Source organism: Hibiscus syriacus, unplaced genomic scaffold, assembly GCF_006381635.1.
Source record: "Hibiscus syriacus cultivar Baekdansim isolate YM2019G1 unplaced genomic scaffold, ASM638163v2 tig00110893_pilon, whole genome shotgun sequence".
NCBI lineage: Eukaryota > Viridiplantae > Streptophyta > Magnoliopsida > Malvales > Malvaceae > Hibiscus > Hibiscus syriacus.
The window spans coordinates 5783095-5803115 of NW_024062901.1; the positions used below are offsets into that span (position 1 = coordinate 5783095).

The window sequence follows — 20021 nt, forward strand, 5'->3', positions numbered from 1 at the left end:
TACTATCTTAACAATTTTGTTGTATTTTAAATGATGGGTGGCTAAAATTAAAATCAAAATGTAACGTTAGATATGATTTTGAAGAAAAATATCAATTAAATGACCAAAACAGAACAAGAGTGATAGTTAAATTACTAAACATATAGTTTAACCAAACTTTTAACCAAAATTTATATCAAAGAACCACCACCAATAATCAGTTGGTTTAGTGGGATGATGCACTAGATTCCTTAAGCAAGATCAGGGGCTTAAATATTGGCGTTTGTGAATGTAACAAACTGGGTTGAGAGGGTCACTCTCGTCTCTGCAGTACTTGATATTGAATTAGTCGGTCAATAGATCGAATACCAATGATTAATTCAAAAAAAAACTATCGTTTGCCTCCTTTAGCTCCATAAAGATATTTAAATATTAACATAAAATCCACATTTTTTATTATATGTCATGATTTTATATTAATTTTTATTTATATACTAATATTTACATAATAAATATCTTCTTATTTTCTAAATAAATATTAGTATATTAGTAGAAAAGAAAATACACTTAACAAAAAATATAATTCATTAGATTTAATTTTTTTTGGCTTAAAGTGAAAATAAGTACTCATGTATTCGTTTTGGTTGAAGTACCTAAATCATTTTTTGGTTAAACTAAGCTCTTAAACTATTATATTTAATCATTTTAAGTCCTATCATTTTTTCAATTAGAAAATTATATTTTTCGATCAACAAGACGTTGACACGACTTGTAAAATTAGGTATTTGTTTTGACCCAAAAAAATAGTTTAGGGACTTTAAGCAAAAAAATAGTCATAGTTTAGGGATATATTTTGACAAAAAAATAGTTTAGGTACTTAAAGTGATTACATATAATAGTTTAAGGATTTAGTTTGATAAAAAAATAATTTAGGTACTTAAAGCAAAAAAAAATGACATAGTTTGAGTACTTTTGTTTAGTTTAAGCCTAATTTTTTTCATAAAGTATACAAATGATCCCCAACTATAATGCGTTATTTTGTTGAGTCACCCGATTTTTACAAATTAAAGAATATTCAATTGACTATTCATATATTTCAAACTCGTCATTTTCCATTTAAAATTGACATAAATTTGAGTTGGATACTAATTTACTAAGATGCAATAAAATATGATCACAAAACCGTTTGAGTTCTATAGTCATTTGAGATTCTAGAATCATATTTTATCTTATCACAACCAATAGATTAACATCAAGTTTACACAATCGTCAATTTTTAACGAATAGAGAAGAGTGGTCATTCTGTAACTTTTAATTGTCGAAAGAGTGAACAAAACACCGTATAATCAGGGACTCAACAAAATAACATCCTATGATCAAGGGACCATTTATGTACTTTACCCTTAGTTTTTTATGTTGATACCTACCATTCTACATAACAAAATTTTATATACCAAACAAATTTCATTAATTGTAAACTACACTAACACTACAATTTAATAAAAAAAACGTAAAACAATGAAAAATCATGAGATTAAGTATGAACGTATATCATCATAACATCATTGTCTGTCATCAATCTCACTCTTAAAACTCAACAAAACCTCAATACAATCAAAATGCATATACCTACAACACCACAACTCTAGTCAACATGAAAACTTCCACGCCATTTCCTCTGTTACATGTGACATTACAGTTATATTTATTAACATTCTGAAATCATCATCAAGATCATAAAGTTCAAGGAAGTCTATCCAAGGGCGCGATCGCCGCAACTCCACTGAGGTCCTTACTCGTGTACTTTTCGAACGTGACCCTCAATTGCCCCGAATTGGCGGCTCGTTGGAATCTTAAAATCATTTCCGCGCAGTCCCTGCTCACAATCAGGCAATAAATAAAGATACACAAACAACAACAATAACAATAGCAAGAAGATTTTGAAAGAGATTTGCCTGATTTCTGAGACATCATAGCGTGTGTGTCGGCAAAGCAACGGGGTCCAAGATGGAGACATTTGCAAGGTACACCGAGCAACATAGATAGCTGATGCACATAGCAAAGAGGGCTTGAACTTCAAAGCTTCATATTCAACCAAGCACAGATCTATGAGGTAGAAGGCTAGATGCTCCAACTGAAACCAATACCCATCACAAATAACAAATGTTTACCAAATTTTTGAACAAATAACACTATGTCTATCCAATTTAAATCAGTAAATAATTATTATCCAAATAGAAATCTAATGAACCAATCCCAAAATATCAAATCACTGATCTCAATACAAGTAGATGCACCCTACTTTTCTTCTCAATAATTTAACCTAGAAATCCAGGTCGTTTGAAATAGTCGATTCATTAGTGATATTTGAACAGCTACCACATACCTTGGTGTCTGATTGAGCAGCCTTGATAAACCTCAACATGAAGACATAGGGAGTAGGCACATTTAGGCGAAACTTCAAGGTTTTAAGGACTAACTTCTCCTGAAAATTCAAATTTTGTATTGTTAAGAGCAATAAGGGCAAACACCTATACAAGGTCGCATATCAAGAAAGATGCTTGCATAACAATACATCTGCCAGAAGTAACTATTGCTATTGGTCCAAAGTGAATATTCCAGCTTAAGGTTAAAATAAAAAATACACAAAGCAAATAGACTCCAAATTCAAACACTGAGTGATGCAGAACAAAGGTACGCTAGTTAGGAGATTATCCACAAGTCTATTTTATATTTTACAAGTTTGACAATCTTTACAATTATCTAAGTTCTTTTAGATTATTTTATATTTATGAGGTTTCAGAATATGTGAAGAGTTACTTGTCCTACACCAAGTTTCCTCCTTACACCAGATTTTCTCAGAAGTTCAAACTGCATTCCATCAGAAGAAAAGGCATACCATATTGAGCATTTGTTCACTAGTGTAAGCCTCAGCAGATATACTGATTAAATCTTTCACCTGTGAAGGATTACAATTAAATGAGCAATGGTTTTGCAAGTTTAGAAAATTGAAATAGAAATACAAGATACCATGCAAATTCGACAGTTCAAATATTTACCCTAGGATGCCAAAAATCCTCATATTTCGATGCCAGCAAAAGGGTAGTAAGACCAACCAGCTGCATCTCATTCTTTTTTATTTGGACCTCTGAGAGATATTGATCCAACAAATTGACCATGAGATAAAGTGTTTCTTGCATTAAATCAAATTTGAGGTGCACCTGTTATGAGAGTAATGAAGTACAGAGCAACTAAAATTAGCCAGGTACAGCATAATGAACAAAAAGGTGAATTAGAACCATGTGGTAAAAATTATACCTCGATCAGCCAGTTGATCAATATGCCTCTCGTACGGGGAGTAATATCAGTTTGCGTTGACATGTAATTTTCCAGAGATGGATTCATTTTCTGCATTTTTATAAGTTCACTTCAGTATAAGCAAAATTACCTGACTAGTTACCAGACAATGTTGCCAAAACATGGGCAAACAATTGACCACTGAGATAGTAAACTTTTTATTTACATCGGAGTTCGATGCACACAGGCGCATACAGAAAAAAGGTCAACTTTCGGGACCGAAACAAAACTATAACATGAGAAATGGATCAACAGTAATTTCTGTAGTATGCAGGAAATTACAACTAAAAATCATCTCTTCTTTTTTTCATTCAATTGAATATAGACGTTCTGTTTCTGATGAAGAATATATCTCTGTTTTTTTCAAAAGCACGTACATACAACAAAATATTATCCTTAAAACTTCTCATAATTTGAACTCTTTTAACTTCCATTTTGATCAGGAACCAACTAGTTGAGAAAAAATACTTGTATTATTTCCACATGTTACTATTTAATCTACTAAGGTAGTCCCTTTTAAGATGGTTTCATGTTATCAGTCAATCTCCATTACGACTTATCATTAAATGAAGCCTCGTGGTCTGGCTTCTCTGTGTTCAAGAAGGATCATAATCACACTAAATTAAGCCTTGTACACAGGCCATAGTATGCTACAAACGTTTCTAGAAAGAAGAGCCTAAAGAACAAATACCTCACTTATCCAATAGTACTGATAAATTTCATCAACATATGGAGCAACTTCCAACGGATTGTCATCATTATCAATGCCAGGTAGTTTTTCTTCTTCTTTGACACCACTGTTACCCTCCAATAGCTGCAAAATATTTCCAATAATCATTCAACTTCTCAAGGAAAAAGCTGAGACATTATAGTAGATTGTAGTGGGGCCAAACCTGTGATCCTGCCATGAGTATGGATGTATAAGATCTCCTACGCTTGGCTTTCTTCCTAGAAAGGACATCAGGCATGTTGATGCTAGCATCACTATTGCCATTAGAAGTAAGATCCTTTTGGCTAGCTTCGCCAGAAATTGTTGCTACATTATTTTCTAGAAGAGGACATCCTATGTCTTTCTTGGATGTGATTGCAGCAACAGACACTGCTTTTTCCAAACCTGAAGAACACTTTGGTTTTGATGCTCTTTGAGCATTAGAAGGCCTGAGTGCAGTCTTAACAAATGGCTGAGGAATGAATGACATAAAAACATATATAAGTAAAATTGGGTAAAAAAAACACTCAAATACAACTTTGGTTGTCACATAAGCATAAAGCAAACTCAGAAAATATAACTCATTATTAAAATATGGAGCAAACTAAATTGAAGGATTGAAGACAGATATAGTATGTCATATACCTTGAAAGATCTTGGCAAGTTATGAGCAGCAGAATTTGATCGACTTTTAGTAGCCCTAATTCCAAAATTCAAACTAATCATCAGAGTACTTGTTCGCAATAAAAATATTTTACTAGTAGAAAGAACGTGTTACATAAATCAGGCAAAACCTAAATATGGATCTATAATATCTGCCAGTAAGCCTTCAAGCAGATTATCAATTTTTGTTTCATATGAAAATATTCGAGACAAGATAATTCATCGGTCATGACATTAATGAATTAGAGTAATACTACTTTTCCCAAAGAAATCTGATTCATAGTTCCCTCGTGGTGCCCGGTAAAATAAAACAGTTAATTTCCAGTTTAAAGTATGAGTATGTAGAAAGGGAAAATATTGACATAAAAGTGGGCATCCCTGATAAATTCTAAGAAAATATTAAGACCCCTAGAATTAGTTTACTCGCTTCATAAAAGACAGACCACAGATAGAAAAAAAAAATGATAGAGGAGATACAACAACGACAATTGAATGGACAGATCCTAACAGCCCGTTGATACTCTGCAGCATCAAGCACAATCACCATTAAAATTAACACAAACAGGCTACAACACAACAAAGTATTTTTCAATAAATTGCAAATGTGTATTATATGAAGTTTTAAGACTTCAAAATTTTGGTCAGAAATTTATAGTTTAAAGTAGGCGACTCTAGAAGCACTTCACTTCTATCCCTAACTGAGACTTTAAAAAATGTTTAGAAAAAAAAGGTAGTTGGTCAAACCAGTTAGACCTAAGATTTGTTAGACCACCAGGTTTAACAAAAAATAATTTATCTCATTAAACTCTTTTTCTTGAGAATGAGGACTTCGTTATGTTTCTTATTCTGACATAGAAGTTATTCCAGTGTTAAGCACGGTAAGAACCAAAACGAAATCAGAAACTTATGCTTACGTTATCACAAACCTATCACTCTCTCTATTCCTTGAAAGATGGCTCCTTGCATTGCTTGCTTGATTTGAAGCAGACTCACAAACTTTAGCCTTACCTGAAGCCCAAAAAATGTGGGGAACAGACAGGACAAAAACACCATCTTAGTGAATGCAACTCTGGGCCATGCACTTTTGGAGTATAAGGAAAAATGGATCATGCATCTTACTCGTAGTCTTGCTAGCTTCTGTAGCTTTTCCCTACATGGAAAAGGGAAATTTAATGGGAAAAAAAAGATAAAAGAAAACTACCAAGATAACATAATGAGAAAAAGGAGTATTAGTAATCTTTTTTTCTGTTCTTTTTTTAGAAAGTCAAATAAAAATGTTCAAAGTTGCATCACTTGAAAGGACTGGGTTCACCTTCTTCAAAACCGGTAAAGACTTCCTTCAAGATGAAAATAGAAAATAGATCATGCATCAGTGAGAGATACTACAAACATTGTTTTAATCAATTATTTCAACATTGTTTAAAGTCACAAACCTTGTGGGTGGAAGTGGATTCCTGGTTGTCCTGAAGAATTAAAGAAAACATAATGCAATATTAACAATCGAAGTGAGAAAATTTTGATCAGATAATTTTGAAACAGCAGTCATACTAGCAGGTTGCCTCCTGCACTCCAAACAGAATTTGAAACTCTATTTAACAGTGTACCTGCTGCTAGTAACAATAGATTTACGTTGTGAATTCTGGGTTGTAACACTTTGGACACTCAAGGAAGTCTTCAGATCTCTAGTATTTCCTGTTCTCAAAAAACGAAACTTGCTTATATGTTGTTTTACCAGTGAAAGTTACCATAACTTTATAAATAATAGAAGGCTACCTGTCTTTGAAGTATGAACACCAATAGCACCTCGATTTAGATGGTCTCCCTCTTTTCCCTATTTTAAAAGATATTCTGAAATAGATCAATTCCTTTGTAACTCCAAATTAAGGCAAACAAAAGGTGATGACATCAAGAGAACTAAAATGCAGGATTAGTGAAAAACTAGTAATACTTCAAAATGTTGTCTCGTGCTTGTAGAGGAAAATCAAATGAATTTGTCTAAACTACCACATAAATTTTCTTTCATTAATTTGGTTTGGATTATCAAGTAGAATTAAGATGCCATAAATATGAAATAAAACACTCAAATAACTTAATTAGATTTAGCAGTTTGAAAGTCCTAAACCACATTCAAGAACAATATCTGAACACAACAATAAAGATAAATGTTACATCATATCACTTTTCATTGGTTATACTTTTCCATTAACAATTTTTCATGATTGATTGTTCATTACAATCAGTGATCTCTTCTACCTTGTGAATATGGTCTGGATTATCAAGTGGAAGTAAGATGCCATAAATGCGAACCAAAACAATTGAATAACTTAATTAAATTTAGCAGTTTGAAAGTTAAACTTCATCCAATATCTTATTAAACCCAAGAACAAAGATAAATGTTACATCATATCAGTTTTCATTTGTTATACTTTCTTGTCAACAATTTTCTCATGATTTATTGTTCATTGCAATCAGAGATCTCTTCTACCCTTTGAGTGATTTAGTAACCTACTTCCCTGGCTTGGGGTGATAATTATGATATCAACAGTTCACATGCCATTAAGACTAGCAATTACAATAGATCCAGAGCTGGTTTACCCAGAATTTAGTTATTAGTTTTAACACTTAAATGACTTCATATATGTTTGAGGGGCTGTAGGGGTAAGGGGAAAAGTAAAAGGAGATTTAAACTTTTAAATTAGCCTTCGTACCTTGAATGATCTCCTGGATGAGACATTAACAGTTTTAGCAACCGAAGCCACTGAAACCCTGCAAATAAATTACTTCACATATGTTAAGTATAGTCTAATAAACAGTAAACAAATTAACATACAAATATCCATATACATTTATATCCTCTTCAATTGAATTTTACAAATTCGGATCATATTCATTTTGGATAAATGGAACTTTTTCCTCATTCAATAACAATGCAGACATCAGAATGTAGGGAAGGGGAAGCAAATCTGTGCCATTAAAATGAAACTAATTAAACCCTTCATAGAGGGAAACAAAATCACACACAAAACACACTGCAGCCAAAAGGTATACTAGTTGATAAAAGTTGCAACATATGCCTAGACCATTTAAAAAGGGACAGACAGTGAAACAAATTTCCATAAATTTATTCATTAAAAATCCCAAATCAATGGACTAAATGGATGAAGGTCTATTGTGTCCTGAAATCTTGGAATACATCTGAACCACACCCAAATTCGGAACAAAAACAACAATCAGGTTTCATACCGCTCCATCAAGGCACTTCTCTGATTCTTCCTGCTTTACAAAAACTAGTTAAGTCAATTGCAGAAAGAGCTAACAATTCAAAAGAATTATACAAAAAGTCACTCACGTTGATTTCGAGCCATCATAAACTTTCGTGGAAGAAACGAAAGAAGTAAGATTGCTAAGATCTGACAGCGCTTTTCTTTGAACAACTTTATTTTCTGAAAAAATGGACATTCAAAGAACTGTAAACAAAGTTCCCAAGGCTCTATCTTGATAATAATTATGACAAATTTGTTGCAGATGCAAATGAAGCTTACCAGAACTATCGCGTTTGCCTTTGATCTTGGTCATATTCTTCAAAGACCCCTTCAAATTACATTTGGAAGTTAAACATGAAAATAAACAAAAGCAATCGCTCTAAGAATCGCAAGCTTTAGTAAGAGAAACAATAAAAGTGGTAAAAACCTTTGAATCCTTTGCAGCAGTTAGAACGGCTTCTTTGCTACCCGCAATTGATTTCGTCCTGGAAAATAATTAAGAGAAAAAAAACAGAACAATGAAACTATTCTTTATTTAAAAAGAAAACAATCAGATAATGTCGTAATTAAGCAAAAACAAAACTTACATGGCAGATGCTTCATTTTTGGTCTTTTCATTCTGGGTATAAATTTTGAACCCTTTGTACACAAATAAGAACAGAAAACAAAGGTTTCAAAATGAAATAAAATAAAATAAAATTACCGAATAGGAAAAAATAACAACAAAAAGGGTTACCTCGACCGAAGCTACGTTGATCTCCAAGGTTTTCCTGAAAATGAGAGAATACGGTGATGAAAAAAGAAACCCTAACTCAGTTTTTGGAAAAGAAATCGAGAAAGGGGAGAAATTTGATTAAGCATTGCTAGTTAGCATTGTTGATTAAGAAAAAGAAGATTAAAAAAAAAAAAAGAAATACCTTGAGCTTGAGAGATGTCATCTAGATGGATGTTTCTTGATTGCTTTAAGAGAGATACTAGCATGAACTTGAGAGTGATTTAAGAGACGAGTTTTGAGAGAGAAAAGTGAACCGTTAGCTTATGTTGAATAGCCCGCCTCTCTTCTTTCCAATTTTGCTTTTCAAATTTGTTTCAAATGCCAAGATTATTTCTGTAGTGCGTGATCGAGCAGGCCGGGCTCATGCTCAAGTGATATTTTCCCTTTTTGGGCTTTATTTCTATTTTTAAGGGTAATTTGGTTTTGTTTATATTTTAGTCACTTGAATTTTTATTTTATCCCTCAATTTTCAGGAAACAAAATTGTAAACCAATTGTTAGTTATGCAACAACAATGCCAAAATATTGTGTTTTGAGTGCTTTTATTTATAAATTAATCTAATATCTTATCATTTTTTGTTTATCATGGTCGACATTCTTCTTCATTGGTATTGATTGTCGTTATCTATCTTTTATGACTTAATAGATACCAATATATTCCCCTTTCTCCTCTCTCTATCTGTTTAGCTTGGTTTTTCTTGAAATCGATAAAACTCAAAACAAAACTTTGATTTTATCTTAGTCTGATCTGCAATCTTAATCGCAAGATTATCATTGAATCAAAATGTATTATTTCCTCCTCCTCCTTGACCTCTCTACCGTTCGAATTGAAAGAAAACACCCAATAGTACCAGTGTATCAAAGGGAGAGGAGGGCATTTCACATCAACTTGACCAAAAACTTATCAGTGTTAAACACTTAACGATCCAGCGACAAAAATATAATATTTAAAATTGAATGATAAAATTGAAAACTTAAAAGATTGAGTGATCGAAATAGAAATAGAGTAAAAATTGAACGGTTGAATGCATGATTTACCTTATTTTTAATTGATTTATTTCTAAGGCTTGCGGCAATTAATTTGTGGCATGTACCCAAACTTTAAGTCCATACAAGATTTACTTACTAATCATAATCTCCAAAATTTTAAGGGAAAAAACTTTGCAAAACAAGATTTACTTACTAATCATAATCTTCTAGAAAATAAATAATACTAGAGGGTATTTAAGTCCATACAAACAACAGAAGAAAACTTGCAGTAACAGCTCACAGGTGAATAGAGTATGGAAGTCTGACCATTGAATGCTCCATGCAATTGGGGCTAATTTAGCCTAGTTATCACACTTACAGCCTAATAACAATGCCATATTCTCAGCATCAATCCAGATTCTAGTTAAACACTGCTTGAAGTGACACAAATCACCTGAAAATCCGAGACGAAGAGACCGAAACTTCGAACATGAGCAGTGCATAATTAGAGAATAGCAGCAACAACCCTAATATAACTAGCATTCTTAGGAATCTCACATTAGTAATGTGTGTAAAAGTGAAGTGAACCAAAGAATAAAAGAAGAAAATGATTTCACTTTCCCAAATTCGAGTGTTTTTGGCTGTGGGAGCAAGGTCATAAGAGATTGAACAGATAAGAGCAAAAGAAAAATGATGAAAGCTTCTACGGGTGAACAAAACAGCTTAAACTTTTAGTAATTAGTGGATTAATTTTAGGTTTGAGTTAACCCCCCTCAATTCTCTGCATGATATATGTATATCACATATAAAAAAAAATATGAAGAAATATATATGAATATTGTAATGGTTATAGAAAACCGCTTAAAGTAGAATCATTACCATAACACTATAAATATTTACAATTAAATTTAAATAGAAACTCGAACAACTTGAAACGACTCGACACAAAAAAATCAAATAAAGTTGAGTTATAAAATAAGACTAAAACTAGAATAACTCAAAATGTTTGTACTTGACTCGATTGAATGCTCACCCCTAGCGAGTGCCATAGTCCATAGATTGGCCATGCCAAGTGAAGTGAAGCAGGAAAGAGACAGACTCAAGAACAAGGAAAAACCAAAATAGAAAACAAAAATGAGAGAAGGAGCCTTCTGGTATTGGTTAAAATAAGAGATTGTACTTCTGATCTCCTTTCAGGCCTTCTTCCCTTCTCTTTGTGTGCACAGTAAACACCGAGCATACCCGGTTTCTATTGCTTTTAACTTCTTTTTGTCTAAAAAGAAATGCATGGAGTTGTGCAAAATAAGAAGCTCCTTACATGCCTAATATAAGATAGAGAGCAAGGAAGAACAGTGTTTATTCCTCTTCATTTCTATTTAATTGTGATTATTAAGTTAGCGATTGAATGAAAATTATAATGCACGATTACTCGTATCAAAATGGGATGTCAAGTACTTGAGTACTAAAGTGGAATATAGGTCGAGTCTTCTTCTTTGATTTTAGCAAAATGACATTATAAAACAACACTAATAATGCTATGAATGGAAAAATAATTACCTGCTTACCCAGTTGGACAACTCTTGAAAACTTGCTAATCCGAATATGGTGTGAGATCAATGTTGAAGCGTTGCTTCCCTTTGCTTACCCTCTGGAAAACATCAATTGAAGAAATGATAAATATCACCATTTATACTTTATTTCATTGTTACCAATTTATAGACGAAATTTAATGTATGATATTACGTGGTTAATGTAGGATATTACTTTACATATTATAGTACCTTTATATTTGTATAAATACCCATAAATTTGGTGAATAAAATACATGAAAGTTATCTCTTCTTAATATTTTAGATGACATCAGAGCCTAAATTAAATTTTAGGAATCTTTTTCCTTGTTCGTCAATTTTTTTTCCTGGGCTGTTTGGGGTGAGGGGTACTGCCAAAATTCAAAAGGGATCGACACCACCACCACTGGGAGGTCAGCTGTGCGCCAATCAGCCAGACCGCAGAATCCGGTCATCAGATTCCCAGTGCGTGAGCCATATGTGCCATCACAAGTTCTCGCCACTCCTTCAAAAGGGCGGTTTCTGGAGGCTCATTGATCGACACCTCCACCACTGGGAGGTCCGCTGTGCGCCAATCAGCCGGACTGCAAAATCCGGTTGTCAGATTCCCAGCGCATGAGGCTTGGTTTTAAAAAGCGCAAAACGCCCTAAAGCGCCTAGGGTCCTAGACGCCGAAGCGCTAAGCGAAAGCGCTCGCTTTATGCACACGAAGCGCCAGAAAGGCCGAAATTCACAAAAAAATACAGAATATTTATAAATTATCTTATAAATACTTAAATATCAAAGTGTCAATGCATATATTCAAAACTTATAAATACTTAAACACCAAAATATAATTATCAATTTACTTATAAGTTATAAACACTTAAATACTTATATACCATTAACCATACGACTATACGAGCATATTAATCTCAAAAGATGGTCTACACCAAAAGTAGTCTAAAGTGAGATGAACAAAAGTATTTTTCTAAACCCTCAATTCCTTATAACTAAATATCCTCTAAATCGTCATCGTCATCAACTCGAACAACACCATCTCCTTCATCACTAGACACTCCAATATCTTCTTCCATCTCATCTTCATCAACTAAGCATCTACGAGATAGTCTACTAGAGATAGGATTATGAGCAGGAGATTTTCCTTTATCATTTCTCGATGGTCCGGCTCCATCATTCACTACTTTTGATGCTCTAGTTAGATAACTAGGCTCATATGCACCGGAAGCGTTAACAACATCACTCCATGTCAAATCCTCACCAACAAACACCGCCTCATCATCATCTTCCATTCTTCCCATCAACCACTCATTGCTCTCATCAATATCTTGCAAAAGAATGGGATCGGTCTCCTTACTTTTAGCTCGGCGCTCCAAGGCACGATCTAAGCCTAAACTAAAAGCCGATCTAAGCCTGATAATCAAATAGCCCGCTAAACCCTAAACAAGCCCAAAAATTGTATATGCTAAAGCCTAGAATCGTATCTTCTAAACTCGTGATTAAGCGCCGATTAGCGCTTTGCTAAAAGCGCTGCAAAAGCGCCGATTACTACCGCTTAATGAATTCGTAGTGCTTTTGCTATGCTGAAGCGCCAGGGGCCTCGCTCGAGTCGCTTAGCGCTTTAATCGCGCTTAAGCGGCGCTTTTTTAAACACATGCATGAGCCATATGCGCCGCCACAAGTTCTCACCACTCCTTCAAAAGGGCGGTTTCTGGAGGCTCATTGAACGACACCACCTTCACTGGGAGGTCCGCTGAGCGCCAATCAGCCAGACTGCAGAATTCGGTCGTCAGATTCCCAGCGTGTGAACCATATGTGCCGCCACAAGTTCTCACCACTCCTTCATGCACCAACACGTGAGAGCACATAGGATGGTATTCCGGTGTTGTTTTCTTCTACCTATGTCGCCTTCTGAGTTCAACCACGCCTCTGTCATCAGTTCATGTTTCCGGTTTAGTCTCAGTTTGGGTACTGGTTTAGTATTATTTGGCTGCCCAATTTGGGTTGTTCTAGCCTAGTTCAATACTTATTCAGTTATTTAGCCATCGGATCATTGTTGCTATTATTTTTATCTACTGCAATTATGGGGAAGTCAACAATGGGACTGTAAAGATAAGTTATGTTCCTACTGATGATATTCTCATCAAAGCTCTTCCAAGAACTAACTTTGATGGATTCATGTCGAAGATGGGATATATATAATATATACTCTCTAGCTTGAGGCTGAGTGTAGAATTGCAAGCAAAATTAGAAGTGTATTTTACTTTGTATTAAATTTGTATTTTATGATTAGGTTTATATACTAAGGAGATAAGATAGATATTTATTAAGATAATAGTTCAGATAAGAAGTAACCTAGTAGGACTATTATGTTGTAACACAGCCTATTTTAAACAGGTCGTTTTTTTTCCTTTTACTCGAATGAAGAAGAGAAAAATCAAATTGCTCAAGAGAAAAATTTACTATGCAAATGTTGGGAACACTATGACATAACCATTCACATTAATGATAGGAAGAGAACTTACAGCTATTGCTATTAGCTCTTCTAGCAGTTCCTCCAAATGGCGCAGTGGCTATCTCACATAACAAGCAAAACATATTCTAATAAGATTTCAGTTTGATAATAAGGTCTGATAATATAACTTCCCTGGACACCTTCTTCTAGTATTTGAGCCAGTGAAAATTATAAATTTAACTCACCCATTGAGTTGGACCATCAACCGGTGCATTCAAAGGATTATCATGCACCTATAGATCAAAGAGAAACTTGTAGATGCCAAAACAAAAATCAATCTCCATGAAACTAAATGCAAAGGTGTTTTTTTGCACACATGATATTTCAAACATCAAAGTAAAAGGCAATGCCTGTGCATTGTAATTTGAGTAAAAGACAACCCAAAACTCCAGCTTTAACCTTTCGATTACTTTATATTACAGCTTTCCGCAAGGCAGCCAAGGAAAACATACCTCCATGAAAATTCCATCCACTCCAACAGCAACTGCAGTCCTTGCAATGCATGGTATGAGTTCACGGAGGCCTCCACTGGCTACTCCTCCTCCATCCAACTATACAAGAAAGCAAAAATGTAACCATGGTAAAAAATGAAACTCAAGAGTCCATATGAAATGATAAACTAAAAGGGAGACAAATGAGGATCAAGAAACCTATATCATAAAGAACAACTATAGCAAGCAAACAAATTTAACAGAACCCAAGACAGAGAAAAGTTACCATTGAATATCAATCCTCAGCCTAATAAAAATATTTCTTCTCGGTGCTTTGGCCACACACTATCAAATTACAGAATTGCAACAAAAAATGCAAAATATATACGAAGCTTTAATGTAATTTTTGGAGCTTTCTCCACTCACAATTAAGCGGGTTTGAGACTGACCTTCCTTTTGGTCAAGTAAAAGGGCAAAAGAATAATAACCATAAAGGAAATGGCAGGTGAGGAAGCTTATCGTCAATATTATCCATTTCAAAGTAAAATTAATTGATCCTATGAAATATGGTAGACCTTGACAGCTCTAGGTGTATCAACAGTCAAAAGTGAGTGGTTCCAACTATGACCAACCCCCACCAGAAAATAAAGATTAAATGAGTATAAAACAAGAAGATTTAATATCAAATACCATTTTGGTTAAAATTGCATCTTCCTTACCCTATCCCGTGATGATTATCCTTACAGTAAAAGCTAACAAGAAAAATAATAATAGTCAACTACCCCAATTCAAAATCAGTAACACATTATGTCGAATTTCTTGAAAAAACCTGATTAAAGAACATACACAACATCAAAATATAAGTTAACATAAGTTAACAAGTAGCATTATCCGTAGCCACACCAACAGAGCACTCTAGTGCATTCTAGTTTTGGAAACAAAAAGACATGCAAAATTATCCCAACCTTTCTTCCAGCTGGCTGTTGCAATGAATGTGTGATATCTGCAACCTGGAGTGAAATACATGAATCAGATTACGAATTCCAACAGTTAACACCAAGAAAAACGAACAAAATATTGCCAAGTTATACAAAGGAAGAATAAGTCATGCTGCAGATAACTACTTCACATTTGCAAGATATCTTCAATACAAACATAGGAAGTGACATGCTGCAAATAAATGCATATGAAATATATGTGTGTATGTATCAAAGTTATCTGGTATATTTAGCAAATATTTTTTCCCTGTATGGCAGCATGTCACTTCCTATGTTGTAATTCTTATTTTCTTCAATGAAATTATAAGGCACTCTTTTCCTCCTTCCGATGATTAAGAAGCTTCTTTACAAGCTCCATTAATCAAGAAGGAGGTTTTTAAAGAGACCTTCAAATCTTATCAAAAAAAAAAAAGCTGAAGCAAGTATCATAGACCATAGTTAACCTGGCCTGCCTCTGGAAATCTGAATGCATGATTTATATATTTTCAGGGAGGAAAAGAAACAAGAATTGCATAACAGAAACTATATGCTTACGACAGGACAATTCGCTTCCCTCATCCACTCCAAATTACGTGGATCAACAATCAAATCATCTGTAAAGCAAAATACATGCAGTAAGATCAATCAGAAAGGGTATACAAGAATAACAGTGCATAAAAAAAGTTCGATTTGAATATTAAGTAAAGGTGACGTTATGCTTTAATTACAGTAGAATTTTGATACACTGAAAGAAGGTTGATTAATGATATTAGAACAGAAAGGAAGGAAAAAAGAAAAACTAAATAAATATTTTAAGCACTAATATTGAAAAATGGATGAGCATTTTATTGTTGAAGAAATATAAATCCATGAGCACCAATACATTAGAAGTTCCAAAACTTAACATGCTGTAGACAAGGCAGGGGAGATTTCATCTTTCCCATAATGTTCCCCAAATCATGTTGCTTTATAATATTAAAGGTTAATGTCATAAATGGCCCTGAATCAATGTGGTACTTCTACATTCTTTTTCAAGTTACAAATACAATCAATACATCTGTATAACTATGATTAGAATTAATAATTACAAAGCACAAACGGATGGACTGACTACCGGAATAAATTCAAACCTAATCAAAACAATTCTAGAGAAGGCCTACACAATGTATACTACTTTTAAAAGGTTCAATATTGTGTCTATACTGTTATTTGTTCATCATTATGGTACCCAGCTTTAACACCATCAAATGTTAGTTATCATATGGCCTTTGACCTGTCATGTATTACCACGTAGCAACACCTGCTTTATCTAGAAATTAACATAAGATTTAATTTTCAAATTTTGATATTTTAATTGTATTTTTAAAAAGACAATATTATTTTTAAATATGAAAATTTTAGGTTTACTTGTTATGAAAGTATAACTGTTTTAAAAAAAAAACTTGAAAAGAAGAAAAAATATTGAAATATGAAATTAAAGTATTTCATTGCTTTAGTTTGTTAGGAACATATAAAAAGCAAGGTTATTTCAAAATTATATTTTGAAAGAAATAACTTCTTGTTTACGAAATTAAAAAAAATTAAATTGGACACCACTATATAAAATATAATAAAAGTTATAAATTTTTCGTAAACAAGAAGTTATTGAAGTTGGAGATACATAAAACTTTAGAAATTACTTTAGTTTAGTTATCATATGGCCTTTTTTCACATCTAGTTTAGTTATTTTAAAATAGTTTAGTTATTAATTTAAAAAAAAAACTTAAGATTGGACACCACTGCATCTAAATAACATATAATTTTAGAAATCACTTTAGTTTAGTTATCATATGACCTTTTTTGCACGTCTAGTTTATAGGCCCATTCATATCAATTGTTTATCAGCCTAAATATGAGGAGATACATAAGGGTATACAAAATTTAGCCTAGAGTCTGTTGTGGTTCTATATTCAAGTTGGACACCACCTATGACCAGTTAGTTTTAGTTTGAATGGTGAAACATCATTCAATAGATCAAAGGATTTGTGAACTATTGTTTCCTAAATAAGTTCTTGAAGAATGTCTCTGAAAACCAACATCCACTAACATCATGTACTATTATCATATTACTGTTTACTTCATGAGCGCATACACAACATAAAATCACCCAATAGATCTATATACGAAGTTATGAACCAAAATATCTTTCTAAAGAACCCAAATATTGATCCAACATGATTTCTTTCATTGTTGCCAGAAAGTCAGAAAAACTTACTATAGCCAAACATGGTGCCTCTTTCACAAACCATCACATTCGGATTCCCGGCCAATCTAATCTTCTCAGCAGAATTTACCATAACCTACAACTACGCATAATTACAACTAACATCCATGTATGATTACAAAAAAGAGTATAATTTACTTAAACTTGAGAATTTGTACTCAAAACACGAGTTTTGAAATTTGTGAAAATATGAAAAGCAGAACACTCACAGTAGGAGCACAGAACTGGCCTTTCTTTATATTGATAATTCTTCCAGTCTTGGCTGCTGCAACTAGAAGATCCGTCTGTTAAACAAGCATTAACGAAATATTTTCAACCAAAGACCAATGTAAACAATAACTTTTTTCCCTTAAACATGGAAGGGTTCTGTTAACAATAAATATCAGCTTAACCTGACGACATAGAAATGCAGGAATCTGAATCACATCAGCAACTTTTCCAACTTCTTCACACTAAAAGGAAGCAGATATTTGATAGTTAGGCAAGCAATATATCAAATGGAAGGAATGCAATAAATAAGTGCAGGTGCATGATATGCTTACTTCCAATTTGACGTGACATATTTTGTTCATGCCTAGACTAACAACATGAAAAAGCATTTGCCAAAAACATTAAAAAGTGTTGTTAGTAATGGAATTCGATATGGAAATTTTGATTTCGTCAAACAATTACTTTACACAATATATGATTCATATTGTTGTCAGATAAGTCTGAAATTATATTTTCCTATTAACAGAGTAGGATAGTACATTGGCCACAATGCATGGTAATATAATTGGTACACCGGCAGAAGTATATATGATTTCCGAAACAGAGTATATTTTGAAATTATAATCCAAAGAAATCACACTTTCCATGCATCCAAAATGAAGACATGAACATAGATTGAAAATAAATGATAAAGTTTGCATATAGATAGAATGACCTCCAAGGTTTCCCCATACCTGAATAGTTTCATGGACATCAGTTACAATGGGAATGTCGTATGCTACTTTAACTTTCTCAAGGATCTGTAACCCAACAAGAAATAGAGATTTTAACATAAGTAAATGTATATAATATAAAGTTACACAAATTTTAGACTCAGTAACACAGAATAGCAGGAAAATACAAACTCTACCATATGCATAAATACATCCTATGTGCAAATAAAAACAAAAACAATGCATATCATAGATGGATGTAGCAACAGTGCATAGAGTCACAGAAAAAATACAAAGAAAGCTACCATCAATCATTCAATGTAACGAAAGCAGCCATGTTTTAGTAAGAAAGCAGCCATGTTTTAGTAAGAAAGCAAAGAAACAGAAGTTTGAACCTTCAAGCCTTCAGCCATTCCCGGACCCCGAAATGATTTGGAGGATGTTCGATTAGCTTTATCAAAGCTTGATTTGAAAACCAAAGGTAACCCAAGTCTACAAAAATTACAAAACCCGCAGATCTTCAATCTCAAGCATTCTTTCACAAAGATTCAAAAAACAAAAATAAAGGGGAAAGAAAAGAATGGAAATTCATGCTTGGTAGTGATAGTCTTGATGTGGCCAGCCATCCTTAGAATGTGATCTTCAGATTCAATCACATTGGGACCCGCAAACAAGAAAAATGGCTCAGCAGCCTGAGATTCAACATGTATTCATGTAATTATTGAATAGAAACAACTAGCTCAGATTATAAAAGAAAATGTGTATATAAAACGGGAACCTTCACCTTGAGCTTGTTTAACAGCGATGCCGAGGAATCCATCCTTAAGTTCAGCAACTGCAGTTATCAGTCCCGAGTGTTATACAAAAATTGATAATAAGCTGAGAAAGAGAACCGAATTAATAATAAGCTGAGAAAGAGAACAATAAGACATCTACTATATTGCAAAATTAGGGAAACTATGATAATTATTTCAGAAAAGGCCGAGCATTAAATCATGGTGAGGAAGAGAATTACCAGGAAAAAAAAGAACAGAAAGAAAATAAGCTCTCAGGTGAATCAAAACTACTGAAATGGACGGCAAGTCACAAACTAAGAATAAGGAATACTGTTCTCTGCGGATAATAATGGTGAACTTTTCAAAACAAAACAAAAAAAGTTCATCCAACTATGATAACTCTATTTTTGGTCATCAAATTATAAGAAGTTACAAACCAGTCCCTCCGTTTTTCATTTTTTTTCATGTGTGCTAAAATTTGAATCGACTCGTAATTTCATAAAATCGATTCAATTCAAAAAAAATTGAGTCGGATTATAAAATAGAACTCGAATAACTCAAATTTTGAGCAATTAGTGCATTGATTTTTAAATTTGAGTCGAGTCCCTCAATCTTGTATAAAAAAATGATGAAATATATATGCAAAAAAATCTTATAAATTAAAACTAAATAATATCATAATGTTATAAATATTTACAATTAAATTTAAAAAAAAACTCAAGCGGCTCAACACGAATTAAAAAAATTCAAATAAATTTTAAATTATAAAATATGTCTCATCAAATTAAATAATTCGAATTTTTTTACTTCACTCGCCTTAATCAAACGTTCACTGTTACTCTCAAAAATGGCTA

General features: G+C 33.2%; 2 protein-coding genes across 4 annotated transcripts; both read right to left on the minus strand.

Moving 5' to 3' along the window:
- Positions 1 to 1510: 1510 nt before the first annotated feature.
- LOC120145297 (putative cyclin-B3-1) lies at positions 1511 to 8958 on the minus strand. 2 transcript variants are annotated; one of them, XM_039159174.1, is made up of 23 exons: positions 8889 to 8958; positions 8708 to 8741; positions 8559 to 8610; positions 8399 to 8456; positions 8251 to 8299; positions 8058 to 8151; positions 7952 to 7981; positions 7417 to 7474; positions 6482 to 6539; positions 6313 to 6400; positions 6142 to 6171; positions 6021 to 6045; positions 5828 to 5858; positions 5623 to 5716; positions 4691 to 4745; positions 4230 to 4517; positions 4028 to 4150; positions 3298 to 3387; positions 3039 to 3200; positions 2879 to 2938; positions 2366 to 2464; positions 1935 to 2113; positions 1511 to 1855 (listed from the first exon to the last, which is right to left on the minus strand). In XM_039159174.1, exons 1-23 carry the CDS (start codon positions 8907 to 8909, stop codon positions 1723 to 1725), a joined length of 1911 nt encoding a protein of 636 aa, XP_039015105.1. In that variant the 5' UTR covers positions 8910 to 8958; the 3' UTR covers positions 1511 to 1722. The 2 variants fall into 2 exon arrangements, with proteins under 2 accessions (XP_039015105.1, XP_039015106.1); XM_039159175.1 differs by lacking the exon at positions 7952 to 7981.
- A 1100-nt stretch (positions 8959 to 10058) lies between these two features.
- LOC120145147 (2-dehydro-3-deoxyphosphooctonate aldolase 1) lies at positions 10059 to 19470 on the minus strand. 2 transcript variants are annotated; one of them, XM_039159039.1, is made up of 15 exons: positions 19411 to 19470; positions 19176 to 19246; positions 18986 to 19083; positions 18787 to 18883; positions 18413 to 18478; positions 17861 to 17920; positions 17678 to 17752; positions 17460 to 17544; positions 15761 to 15819; positions 15194 to 15238; positions 14250 to 14348; positions 13983 to 14030; positions 13808 to 13855; positions 11272 to 11362; positions 10059 to 10168 (listed from the first exon to the last, which is right to left on the minus strand). In XM_039159039.1, the coding sequence occupies exons 2-14, from the start codon at positions 19209 to 19211 to the stop codon at positions 11306 to 11308; spliced, it is 873 nt and encodes a 290-aa protein (XP_039014970.1). In that variant the 5' UTR covers positions 19212 to 19246; positions 19411 to 19470; the 3' UTR covers positions 10059 to 10168; positions 11272 to 11305. The 2 variants fall into 2 exon arrangements, with proteins under 2 accessions (XP_039014970.1, XP_039014969.1); XM_039159038.1 differs by lacking the exon at positions 10059 to 10168 and having other exon boundaries at positions 11227 to 11362.
- Between the last annotated feature and the right edge of the window lie 551 nt (positions 19471 to 20021).